Genomic DNA, 13,627 nt, shown 5'->3' with positions numbered 1-13,627 from the left:
TCTCCTGGCCTCCTTGGGCACCAGACATGTACATGGTACATATACATGCAATACATGCATGCAAGCAAAAAGCTCATACACATAAAATAAAAATCCAAAAAAAAATTCAGGTATTTTTAGTTTCTGCTTGCTGGGTCCAGCCGCCCCTCGTATCTGCCCTCTCCCTCCAGCCTGAGCTTCTGTGCATTGTTTCTTTCTGTTTCCTACCTCATACATTACCCTCATTCCAGTACTCCCCAAGAAGCAGCCTCAAGGCTACTAGGAGGAACATTGGCCTTGGGGGCTTCATTGTGGCCTGTGTCCATAAGGCCAGGTCTCTCATGGGACAGGGTGATCTTGCATGGGGACATCTCCCCTTTCTCTTCCTTGCTTCCAGCAATCATATTTTGGTGGAGACCTTTGTGTGTGTCTGTGAAGGAGGGCCACCTAGAGGACTTACCGCCTCTGTCCTCAGGGTGTCCCTTCTGCTTGGGCTGTCTTGGGATCCATGTCCAGATGGCCGTGACTCCTGAGCTCTGTATTGGGACCTTTGTAAGCAGGAGGAGGAACTGTACGGGGTTTGGGGAGATCTTGGGTTTTCATGGTACGGTGCGTGGTCTTCACGGGTGTAGCCATTTTCTCTGGCAACTGAGCCTCAGGTATGGAGACTCAGCTCTCCTCAGGGCACTGTTGACTGCTCTCTAATGTGGGAGGCTCTAACCCTGTGGCATCATTTTCTTTCTTTTTCTGATGTAGGGTCTCACTATGTAGCTCTGGCTGTCCTGGAACTCACTATGTAGACCAGGCTGACCTCAAACTCACAGTGATCCCCCTGCCTCTGCGTCCTAAGTGCTGGGATTAAAGGTGTTCGCCACCATGCCCAGCTATCTGAGGTCATTTTCTTCTGTCTTTTTTCTGACTGCTCTATTTCCGGGCTTTCCTCTGAGTCTGTGAATGCTGTTGGATCCCTGCGTGCTTAACTGGACCACTACTCTCTGGGTGACTTGTGTTCCCGAGAATTGCCTATGAACTCACTCTCTCAGATAAAAATACCTAGAGGCACGCTGTAAGATTTCTCCTGCTCCTCACAATCTTCAGACTTTTGGTTTTGGTTTTGCACTCCCACCCCTGAAGGCTTCCTTCTCTGGATCCCCCAGGTGAGTGAAAAGCAGGATTGTCCTTCATTGTATCTTTCTGCCCTCTAGTTCTATAAACTGTCTCCCGGGCAGTTCTTCCTTTTCACTGGATTTCCTGCCTTCATCATCTTCTCTGGGCCACAGAGCCCAAATGCACCTCTGTTGGGAAACCTTAAAGGCTCTGCTGGCCCGGCTGTCCCCATATTCATTTTGAGCTTCTCAATGAAAACTGAACACTCAGTGCTATAGGAGCGGTTCTCTGTGGTGGTGGTGGTGGTGGTGGGAGTGATAATGATTTGCATCTGAAGTACTTGTGCCTCCCTCCACCCATACTGAGCATGCCCTCAGCCCCTCTGGGCCTTCGTATGCATCTTCCTTCTGGCCAGCTCGCTGGTCAATCTCGGAGAGGGCCTTGTCCTCTAAGGCCAATGTGGAGGTCTCATCGTCTTCCTCAGGACTGTGGCTGTGGGTCTTGCAGGGATTTGTTTGCACATCTGTTTCCAACCCCAGAGGATTGGATCCCTGTCTGATTTACTTTTTGAAAAATTCATTTTAATGAAATATTCAGCAGGTATTCATAAAGAATATAAGACTTATAAAATATGTATATGTGTAAAGAGTAACTGTGGGCACCTGGCGACCTGACCTGCGCTGTAGGAGTTTATCAACTCAGGTGCGTCCTACCCTTTGACATTGTCTTCCTGTTGTCGTCCAGAAAGGTCACTCAGGAGCCAATCAGTCTAGTGCCCCCCCACACAGACTCCCAGAAAGAAGCCTCATGCTGTTTCACACAAGCTCATGACTTTGTGTCGGGCTGCTTTCATAGCGTCCTCAGCGCAGTGCTACTGCCTGTTGCCCATAGTCTGAAGGTGGATATGTCTACAAGATCCCAAACGGGTCAGAGGACCCACAGCAAAGTCGGGGAATGTGAACAACTGAAACAAAGACAAATGGAAGGAAGGAGGGATGGAGGGAGGGAGGGAGGGAGGGGAAGAAGGGGAAGAAGGAAGGGAGGAAGGAGGGAAGGAAAGAAGGAAGGCAGGCAGGCAGGCAGGCTGTTGTTGGATCTGTTTCCTATGAGCATGTTGCTAAGCGAGCTCCATGTGAAATGTTCAGAACTGAATGATGTCACTGCCCCGATTGGGCCCTGCTCCCTGAGCTCACCACATAGTCACACATCTTCCTTTTCATTTTGTGTGCTCACTGTGTTATCTACCCAGTGGGAGCTCGGTTGGGCCCTGGGATGCAGTGGGCACAAGCCTGCACAAGTCTTCTCCTAGGGCTGTGCCAGTTCGTTCCAGGCCCTCAGTATGGATAAAATTTCTAAGAAAGGCTCAACTGTGATTCATCACTGAGTTTAAAAGTCACTTTGAGCCGGGCGGTGGTGGTGCACGTCTTTAATCCCAGCACTCGGGAGGCAGAGGCAGGTGGAATTCTTGAATAACACGGGCTACATGGAGAAACCCTGTCTTGAAAAACAAACAAGTCACTCTGATCTGGTCATAGTAGCTCACACCTATAATCATAGTGGAGGCAAAGCCACGAATTAGAGGCCAGTGTGGGCTACATAAGTGAAGTCTCAGCAAACCTGGTCTGTCCCTTTGCTATCAGCAGCCACCAAAAGGATACAGGCCAAAGCCAGTCTAGAATGTTCTGGAAAGCAACAGGAAACTTGGTCTTTGACTTTTTGTGCTCACCCTCTTTCAAACTGGAAAAGAGGTAAACTGGCAGAAATGAACTTAAGTTGGTCCAAAGAAGGAATTTGGGAAATGCAATTTTAGCCTGAATGTTTCTTTTACCCCATGGGTCAACCTAACTGCAGACGGGTTGTACTGGGGTGGACATGGCGTCAGGGACATTGGGCCTCCTTCAGTGGTTCCTCAAAGGCTGGATTTGAAGCCCACTCCAGCCTCACACCAGTGAAAAAAGGAACATTGCCATCTTAGATTGCCTGGGCACAGGGCTTACTGGAGGGTCTCTAGAAGGAATGGGCAGAGCAGGACATTGGCATCAGCTCGAGATTTCTTACCAGTGCAGTCCTGGGCCAGAGATGGCTCATCGGCCACCTCAGTCACGCTCTATTGCTCTGAAGAGACACCATGACCACAGCAACTATTATAAGAGAAAGCATCTGCCAGGCATGGTGGCGCACACCTTTAATCCCAGCACTCAGGAGGCAGAGGTAGGTGGATCTCTGTGAGTTCGAGGCTAGCCTGGTTTACAGAGAAAGTTCTAGGACAGCTAGGGCTGTTACACAGAGAAACCCTGTCAAAAAAACGAGAGAGAGAGAAAGAGAGAGAGAGAGAGAGAGAGAGAGAGAGAGAGAGAGAGAGAGAGAGAGAGAGAGAGCGCTTTTAATTGGGGCCTTGCTTATAGTTTTCAGAGGTTTAGTCCATTATCACAGCGGGGAGCTTGTTGACAGGGAAGCAAGTGCTGGAGAAGCAGTTGAGAGCTACATCCTGATCTTGAGGCAAAGAGAGAAAGGAAGAAAGAGAAACTCTGGGCTTGGCATGGGTTTTGGAAACCTCAAAGCCCAGCCTCAGTGACACACTTCCTCCGACAAGGCCACACCTCCTAATCCTTCTCAAATAGTGCCACTCCCTGGTGACTAAGCATTCAAATATATGGCCATTCTTATTCAAACTGCCACATTGGTTAAGAGCATTGGCTGCTTTTCAGAGGACCTGGGTTTGATTCCTAGTACGCACATGGCTGCTCACAACCAGGGGATCCAGTGTCCTCTTTTGGCTTCTGTGTACACTGCCACAGTGGTACACAGACAGACACACGCAGGAGAGCACCCAGACACATAAATAAAAATAAAGTTTAAAAAGTGCAGTCCCGGGGCTGGGGTTGTAGCTTCACTGGTAGACTACTTGCCTAACATGTCCAAAGCCCTAGGTTTGGTCTCCAGAACTTATGAATTGGGTATGGTGGTGCCTGCTTGTAATCCAAGCCCTTTAGAAGTGGAGGCAGGGGAATCAGAAGTTCAAGGTAATCCTTAGACACAGAATGAATCCCAGGCCAGCCTGGGCCTCGTGTGGCTCTGTGTCACACAGCAGACAAGTCCAGCCCACGTGTGTTGCACTGCTAGACTCCTAACTAGAACCTGCCCTTCCTCGGGGTGTGAAAGAGGACCGTCGTGTCCATCTGCCATTGGCCTGACGCCAGGAAGCTGGTCAGGGCTGTAGCACAGGGTACGGTAAATGGCGACTGTGATGATGTCACTGTGCAGAGAAAGAGGACAGTGATGGAGCTGGGGTCACTCTAGGTTGGAAGGGACCTATGTAAGCCACGTACGTCTATAGGACGTGTCTCCAACAGTCATTTTCAATGTCATTTCAGCGTTTCCCGGAGACTGGACCCCAAGGAGCCCCTGGGTAGCCAGAGAGCACCTTCTCCGACCCCAAAGCAAGCTTCTGCTGCTGCTCCAGGCCGAGAGAGCCCCCGAGAGACAAGGGCTCAAGGCCCGTCAGGCCAGGAGGCCGATGGTCCCCGCCGGACGCTCCAGGTAGACAGCAGGACACAGAGATCGGGACGGTCCCCCTCAGTGTCACCGGACAGAGGCAGCACTCCCACATCACCCTACTCCGTGCCCCAGATCGCTCCCCTTCCCAGCAGTACGCTGTGTCCTATATGCAAGACCTCGGACCTCACGTCGACCTCCAGCCAGCCAAACTTCAACACCTGCACCCAGTGTCACAACAAGGTCTGCAACCAATGTGGGTTCAACCCCAACCCTCATCTCACCCAGGTAACCACCCTCTGTGCCCCTGCATCGGCCAGTGCCTCCTTGGCACCCCTCCTCTGCTTTTCCCTTCTTTCTGCCACCCCTGACCATGGCTGTTTTCTTAGTCGCCAGTGTCTATGTACCCCTGATGATGAGGGGTGGGGTGGTAGCAGTGGTGGTGGTACTGGCCCCAAGATGTGGAGTCAGATGGCAGGTTCTGGCCCCAGATCTCCTGAGAGATTCTTATACCCCAAAAACTTAAATAGGGCTGGAGCAATGGCTCAGCATCTGCTCTTCCCAAGGACTGGGGTTCAATTCCTAGCACCCACAAAATGGCCTACAACCATCTGTAACTCTAATTCTAGGGGATCCAATGCCTTCTCCACAGTGTTCACAGAGACATACATGCAAGAAAATACCTGTACTCATAAAAATAAAAATACTTCTGGCAGTGGTGGGAGGCAGAGGCACAAGGATCTCTGAGTTCAAGGCCAGCCTGATGTACAGAGTGAGTTCCAGGACAGCCAGAGCTACACAGAGAAACCCTATATCAAAAAACCAAAACAAATGAAACACACACACACACACACACACACAAACTTAGAGCTTTTTTTTTAACCTGGTTTAATTTTACACTTGATCTTAGCCAAAAGGCTGAGAAGCGATAAACCTGATTTAATTTTAGCCTGAAAAAAAAAAAAATGGCCTTTGGAGAGGGCAAAAGAAAATCTTATGGACAACTTGTCCCAGTGGTTACTCCACTAGAGATGACCATGCAAGGGTGGTCAGATTCCCCTATTCCTGGGTCTGCCTCTCTCCTTGACAGCCCTGGAGAGGGTGCTGGTAAGGGGATCAAACTTCTAGGAGGGTGTAGGAACTGCATTCCAGCAGAACTCTGGACAGCTCCTCTCTGGGCTTCAGCTCCAGGTATCTGGGGGCCTCACATGGACCAGACTGTCCTCCCCAGTTTTGTGGTAGAAGCCAAGCATTTCCAAGGGTAGCATTGTCTTTCTCTCCCAAGGGCTAGCCTTCAGGACTATAGCCATGAGCGTAGCCTCCTCACCCCAAAGCACTGTCAATTCACATCTCCATCATGGCTTTGTTCAGAATGCTTTGCATTGGAGTGGGATGCCTAACAGAGCCTTTGGTGGGTCCCTTTGGTGACCCAGAGGCTGGGGGCTCCCATGTATTAGCTAAATTAGGGCCATACTTTTGAAATGCACTGAGTGGGTTTCCAGGCATCCTGTACCCCCACGGGGTAACCCACAGAAGTCTCTGCTTCTTCCCCCAAAGACTGTTTGGACAGGATAGAGCAGCTACTGTGGGCAGCCCCTGGGATTTATCAGCAGCTGGAGTTGTTTGGACCATGTGGGAGGGGGATAAGTGAGAATAATTGTTAACAGGTCAGGGTCTATATATGCTGTGAGGTGCTGTGGGTGTGGGATGTGTGGTTTTCGAGAGGTAAGTGTGAGATTCCGAGGAAGGAGCTGCTGGTGTGGGGCGATGACTCAGTGCAGTTTGGAGTCGCTCCTGGAATGTGGAGGCTTCCTGAGGAGGCGTGCATGCTCGTGATGATTGCATCTGTGATGAGAAACAGACCCATCCCCACACCCATCAGTTAAGTAAGTGTCAGCTGTTCCACATTGAGAACGGTGTGATCGAGAAAGGGAAACTGACCTGTCTGATCCTACCAACCAAGAAGCCAGAAGCACCCAGCCTCCCAGGAGTGGGGCGAGCTGGCGGATGGCCAGTGTTTCTGTGGGCCATCCCATCATCACGCTGCTCTTTCCCCTCTGGAGCCCCTCCAGGAGATGCTCACTTGTGCTGCAGCCCTAGGTGGGGTGGGTGAGATTAAGACCCACACATGGTGGCACCAGCATCCTGGTGGGTATCCCAGCATTCACTATGCCACAGCCTTAGCCTCTTGGTTCCTCTAAGTCCAGAACCTTTAGTGAGATGGGAAGGGAGCCAGCCTTTGACTGTGCCTAGAAAAACAGCAGAGTAGGAGGACCTTGGAGACACTCAGGCCATCTGCCTCGTGGTGCTGGGCGGAAGCCGAGGCTCTGGGCCAGGAGGAAAGAGGGCCTCAAACTTACTGCAAAATCACAGTATTTGGTGGAGAGCAAACCTCTTGGCCAAATACTTCAAACAAATGCTGGGCTGGACAATCAAGTGGTCCTTTAGTATAAGCTCTTAGCATCTTCAGGGGCATCCGGAGCTCTAAGACGGGCATGAGTTGGCGGCCTTCCTCACACTTGCTTCACGGCGCATGAGAGGAGCTGCTGTCCCGTGGCACCCCATTTGTCCAGGTCCACACCCACAGACATTCTATTCTCCTGGGGGGGGGGTGCAGACACAATCTTTGCTTCCCTGGAGCTGGCTTTCAGGGATATTCCTGTCAAGGAAAACTAAACCTTGGCACATTTTCCTGAGGAGTGGTAAAGCATGCTAAGAACAGAGTCACCTCCCTGGTCCTACTTTAATATGATGAGGAAACGACTCTGCAGGTCTGGCTCACATGCCTGTTTAACCAATCCTGAGAAACCACACCTCTTCTGCACACCTCTAACCCAATGTCATATCAGCCAAGATGGCCTCTCCAGGCTAAGCTTCTAGAAGCCTGGCTGGAGGGTATGTAGATGTGAGAAGCTGGTTCTGAAGTCAGCTGTGTCTGAGTGACAGGGTGTGTGTGTGTGTGTGTGTGTGTGTGTGTGTGTGTGTGTGTGTGTGACCTTTTATAGGAGGTTCAATGACATCACATGCTTTCTTCAGTTGGAGCAGAAAAGGGTGGAGAGCACTGCCAGCCCCGGCCCTGTACACTACAGACAGCCATAGGAGAGGGTCATGGGGACCCTATCCAGGAGGGAGTGTGGAAATGCTAAGTCTTAGATGAGGACCTGCCAGCCCAGGTCCTGTGTCTGGGACCTGTCAATAGGATGTATGGACAGAGGGAGGGGATCAAGGGGATCCCAGAGAGGAACAAGGGCCACATGAATGACATGGAGGGTCTCATCACCGATTCTTGGTTATTGGATATGTGGCCATGAAAAATGTAACATTTCTCTTATGTGTCATGAATGAAGACTTACTAGTTGGTATGTGACTCGGGTTACCTCGCAGATCTGCAGAAGGATGGAATCCTCTTGTTGACTGCAGTAGAGGCAGAAACTGGGCACTACTGTGCAATGGTCGCTACAAACCAGTGGTTTTATTTTTTAATCTCTTGGAATCAGTCAGGGTCTTTCTACTTTGCTTTAGCAGGTGCTGCAAAACAATAGACAAGGCCTGGAGATGAGGGTCACGGACAGGGAGAACAGCCTCGGGGGACTGGAAGTCACCGTTCTGCCTGTGCCCCTGTTGGCTAGCTATGGAGGGTCTGCGAGCCGGGAGGGTTTATGCATGTGTGGAGCGTATTAACACTGTGTGGAAATGGGGGGAACGCTGTGTCCAGCACTGCTCCCGGGACAGACCTACCTGACTGGGGTTGTGAGGGAATGAAAAAAAGATGACAGACAGACAGACTGACAGACAGAAGAGCTGGGACCATGTGGGTGAGGCTCTCTGTTGGAGAAACTGCAGCACCCTGGGCGATCAGCAGGTTTATTATATAGAGTTGAAGGGAGAGGCAGGGTTATTGTAACACAGCAAAACAAGGTTGAGCTAATCTTGGTAGGAGCAGTTCCTTAGGGGAGTCGTCTTCAGGCCTTAAATACCTCGGGGAAGAAAGCTGTAGTGGACATCTTCTGCACACACTACCAACAGCCACACTCAGACCCCCAAGGAAGGCCTTTCCATCCCTCTGGGTCATCACCCTGGGGGTCAGGGGAAGGCTTTGCCATTTTCCTAAGGGTCTGAGGCTCGGGCCCTTGACGTGGCTGTGCCCATCCATGTCCACAGCACACATTCATCCAGAACTTCATTCACTTAGGGCTTCCTCTACTCCCCAGGAGAGGTGCTCAGAACATGCTCTATAGAGACAGAAAGACAGTTTGATGAAATCTTGGTGCATTTGGGAGCGAAACAACCTGGGGGGGTCAAACGCAGTGGTTGATTGTCTAGTTTCCTCCCAAGAAATCCCAGCCATGCCCCATTTTTCTTCAGAATGAGATTGATCTGGATTAAACAGGATTGGGCCAGTCATTCCTTGGAAGAAGTTCATTTCTTCTTGGATTTTTGTTTTCAGTTCAAGGCCAGGTAAGGAATTTCACCTGCAGGCTGGAGAGATGGCTCAACAGTTAAGAGCACCCGCTACTTACTTCAAGAGCAGAGGACCTGGGTTCAGTTCCCAAGAACCCACAAGGCAGCTCACACACCGGCTGTAACTCCAGTTCCAAGGAAATCTGATGCCCTCTTCTGGCCTCCTTGCCGCATATAAGTGCATACAGGCAAAACGTTCATACACATGAAATAAATTTTTTAAAAATTAAAGAAGATTTCACCTGTTAGAAACTATGCCAAAAGACTATGTAGAGAGTTTCCTTTTGGCCTCATCACTGTTCTCAACACGACAAGAAACCCTTGCTCTGACAACACATTGAGAGCAGGAGGCCAGAGTTATTAACATTCTGTGCCGGGGATGGGGAGGAAGTGGGGATATGCTCCTGTCTGTAGGTTTAGGAAAAGTCTTGTAAATGTCCTCAGTGTCAGAGTTGCTCAGAGTAGAATCAGGTGTGTAAAGACTCCCCTCCGTGGCTTTGCTGATGCCACAAGCTCACTCAGGCTGGTCAGTCTGCCTCTCCAGCCATCTGGAGTAGGGAGGAGTCCCTTGCTGCCGCTCTCTATTCTGACCATCTGAGTGAGAAGTAAGGCATAGCCTTGTAGCTACTGTGGGAGGTCGGGGAGCCAGTGGCCTAGAAGTCAGCTGCAGAATATGAGCAGTGACTTTGCCCACCTCTACCTACCCCAGAGCTTCCAGAACCACTCAGAGCTGCCCCCAAAGCACATTTTGGCCCAGGCCTCCTGTAGGTGAGTGTGCCCCTTGACCTGTGAGCAATACCCCAGGAATGAATGCAGCATAAAGGTAGATCACTTGCAGGCCCAAGCTTCAGTCAGGCCAAAGCCTTCCAAAGCTCCTCCTCAAGGGTGGCCACGGCCTGTGCCTGCCAGGCTCCTGTCCTGTCCTGTAAGGGCATGAGGGCTGTTATCCCATCCAGCCGCCAAGCCCCACAATACATTGACCCCACCCCCGCTCTAGATAAATTCACTTATTTTCTGTTTGTTTGTTTTTCAAGATAGGGTTTTTCTGCATAGCCCTCACTGACCTAGAGATAGATTCACTTCTAAGTTCCACTTAAGAAAACTACCAGGATCCTGGCATGGTGTTGAACGCCTTTAATCCCAGCACTTGGGAGGCAGAGGCAGGCGGGTTTCTGTGAGTTTGAGGCTAACCTGGTCTACAAAGTGAGTTCCAGGACAGCCAGAGCTGTTACATATCCTGTCTTGGGAAAACCAAAACCAAACTGCCAGATTGATGAGACGGTTCAGCAGGTAAAGACACCTGAGGTCAAGCCTGACAACCTGAGTTCCATCCCCAAGATCTGTGTGGTGGAAAGAGAGAAGTCGTCCTTTGATCCCTAACACATGCCATGACCACACACACACACACACACACACACACACACACACACACACGCACGCACACACACACACACACACACACACACACACACACACACACACGCACAGACACACATACACACAGACACACACACACACACACACACACACACACACACACGGTGTGTAGGCACTGAAGCGGGGAGGGGGGCGGGGAGAGAGAAAGAGACTAAATAAATAAAGTAAAATTGTTTAAAATTTTAAAGAAATGTCAGAGAGCGAGAGTGTGGTCGTGGCCTTACCTATTCCAGGCTTAGACTCTGCTGAGCCCAGGCAGGTATGTTAACTTGCGGTCCCGTACCTTACCCTGATGTTAAGCCTCGGGTTTAGACACTCACCCAGGGTGGGTGGTGGGAAGGAGGAGGGAGCCGAGCAAGGGCTCTAGGCCTCCCCTCCAATGCCTGCATCCCACTTCCTTCCCACAAGGCCAGGACACCAGATGGCCCGGGGGTGGGTGGTTGCTGTGCGCAGGACAGAACCCTCTGCCATAGCCAGCAGCCTCTCCCCCTTCCTCTGCCCCCTCCTGGCCACACTGCTGCTTGGGCCAGATACAAAGGAGGAGCAGGTGTTGTAAGGGCATGAAGAGAGGAAAGGTGTCCTCCAGGAGGAGCCGGCTGTAGCCATCCCCCAACCCTCAATAAGGTGGGAGCAGACCTCCGGGCAGGCTGGGGATCTTGACCACCGCATGCCCAGTCCTCGGGCAGTTTGCCATATAGCAGCCACTTTGATTAAAAAAACAAAACAAGCCGGGCGTTGGTGGCGCACGCCTTTAATCCCAGCACTCGGGAGGCAGAGCCAGGCGGATCTCTGTGAGTTCGAGGCCAGCCTGGGCTACCAAGTGAGCTCCAGGAAAGGCGCAAAGCTACACAGAGAAACCCTGTCTCGAAAAAACCAAAAAAAAAAAAAAAAAAAAAAAAAACAACAGCCAATCAGAGCCTGCATGGGACTGGCCTAGGCCTTCTGCACATATATTACAGCTTAGTTTTCTTTCTTTATTATCTTTTTTAAAAAAAAAGATTTATTTATTTATTTATTTATTTATTTATTTATTTATTTATTTATTATGTATACAGTGTTCTGCCTGCATATATGCCTGCAGGCCAGAAGGGGGCACCAGATCTCATTACAGATGGTTGTGAGCCGTCATATGGGTGCTGGGAATTGAACTCAGGACCTCTGGAGAACAGCCAGTGCTCTTAACCTCTGAGCCTCCTCTCCAGCCCGCTTGGTTTTCTTATGGGACTTCTAACAGTGGTAGCAGGAGCTGACTCTGACTCTGTTACCCGCTTTTGGGACCCTTCCCTCCTACTGGGCTGCCTCATCCAGCCCTAATAGAAGAGGAGGTGCCTAGGCTCACTGCAACTTTTATGTCATGACTGGCTGAAATCCATGGGAGGCCTGTCCTTTTCTAAAGAGAAAGGAGAAGGAATGGATTGTGGGGGGAGGTTGGGGGAGGAACTGGGAGGAGAGGAAGGAGGAGAAATGTGATTAGGCTGGGAACAGATTAATTAATTAAGTAATAATAATAAAAAAAAAAACCCTTTCAGTCAATAGGGGAAATTCCTCCAAGCTTGTACCAGCTCTTAGGCAGCCAGCCTTGTTGCTAGAACATGGCCCAGGCTGACTGTGTTTTCAGGAGACAAGACCTTAATTGGATCTGCAGGCTGGAGACCAGAACCACCGGAGACATGGGAAAGAGACAAGAGTGTGGGAGCACGTTTCATGGCTGGAGCCATGAGGCATGGAGTGCTGTCTCTGGACACACGAAGAGGACTGTGCATCCAGTGAGCATCAATGTACAAGCAACCCAGAGCAGAGAGGCAGAATTTATCCCTGAAACTCCCACTTTTATATGTAAAGTCAAAGGGAACAGAGTGGAGACGATGGAGTGCAGGAGGCAGAGAAGTCCCGCTGGGCGGATAAGGTGGCTCCGTGGGTCAAGGCGCTGGCGGCAAAGCCAGTGAACTTCAACTTCAACTATCTCCACATGATAGAAAAGGAGAGCTGGCCCTTGCAAGATGGCCTTTGACCTACGCACAAGCTGTCAAACAGTCAAAACAAAGTTAGGGGCTGCTAGAGAGATGGCTTAGTGCTGAAAGCCCTCGCTGTTCTAGAGAACCCGAGTTCAGTTCCCAGCTTACATCAGGTGCTCATAACTGCCTTAACTCCAGCTCCAGGAGATCCAAGGCCCTCTTCTGGCCTCCATGGGTACTGTGGGTGTGCACACACAAATTAAAATACAATAAATAAAAAAGGAGACTCTGTCTCAAGAAAAATAAAATCAAGGCAGCATGGTGGTGCACACCTTTAATCCCAGCACTTGTGAGGCAGAGGCAGGTAGATCTCTATGAGTTTGAGGCCAGCCTGGTCTACAGAGTGAGTTCCAGGACAGCCAGGGCTATTATGCAGAGGAACCCTGTCTTGAAAAAAACAAAAAAGAAAAGAAAAACAAAATCAGAACAACAACAACAAAATAAACCCAAATTTCACTTATACATTTACATGATTGTGTGTGTGTGTGTGTATATGTGTCTAGGATTCAACCCAGGGCCTTATATATACTAAGTACTCTGCTACCAAGTTACACTCCCAACTCAAAGTGATCTTTGTCAAGAAGCACCGAGAGCTTTGTATGGAGAAACTGATGCTGGGAAAGCTGGGGGTCCATATGCCAAAGCATAAACCTGGACCCTACCTTCCACCAGCATATATAATACTGAACCTTACACATAAGCAGTAACTGTAACGCTCGCTCCTATGAGGAATACAAAGCAAGCCTTTTCAACTCTGTGCTTGCCAGTGGTTTCCTGTGCAAGACACAGAGGGGAGTCAACAGAGAGAAACACAGTTGGACTTGATAAGTTAGAATGTTTCAGAGAAAATATTTGCCGATCATAGATCCAATAAGGAATTGATATGTTCAGAATATACAATCAAACCCTACAATCCAACAACCACAAGAGACCATCAGAAGGGCTGTGATGCCTTGGTAATAGAGCAGCAGCAACCAGACAATATTTCCCTCCTCAATACTGTATTAGAGAAAATTTAGACCTACAGAAAAGTTGAAAGGATTTCACAAGGAACACTCTCAAATCCACTACCTGGATTTTTGTTTGGTTGTTTCTTTGGTTTTTGTTTGTTTGTTTGGTCTTTTCCCAAGACA

The 13,627-nt window shown here is 49.9% G+C and overlaps 1 protein-coding gene and 1 non-coding gene across 2 annotated transcripts in view; one reads left to right on the top strand and one right to left on the bottom strand.

Annotated features, from left to right (window-relative positions):
- Bsn (bassoon presynaptic cytomatrix protein) overlaps positions 1-13,627 on the top strand; it is a 94,162-nt gene that overhangs the window by 46,273 nt on the left and 34,262 nt on the right. The window contains exon 2 of the mRNA XM_042281647.2: positions 4,461-4,869. Coding sequence (XP_042137581.2) covers positions 4,461-4,869 — 409 coding nt within the window. The remainder of the gene's footprint in view (positions 1-4,460; positions 4,870-13,627) is intronic.
- LOC121831271 (U2 spliceosomal RNA) lies at positions 5,315-5,511 on the bottom strand. The gene has a single exon (XR_006074642.1). It is a non-coding gene; the product is annotated as a U2 spliceosomal RNA (small nuclear RNA).

This window comes from Peromyscus maniculatus, chromosome 7 (assembly GCF_049852395.1).
Source record: "Peromyscus maniculatus bairdii isolate BWxNUB_F1_BW_parent chromosome 7, HU_Pman_BW_mat_3.1, whole genome shotgun sequence".
Lineage (NCBI taxonomy): Eukaryota > Metazoa > Chordata > Mammalia > Rodentia > Cricetidae > Peromyscus > Peromyscus maniculatus.
Note: the sequence above shows the minus strand (reverse complement) of the source record. Positions and strands in the feature narration are given on the sequence as shown.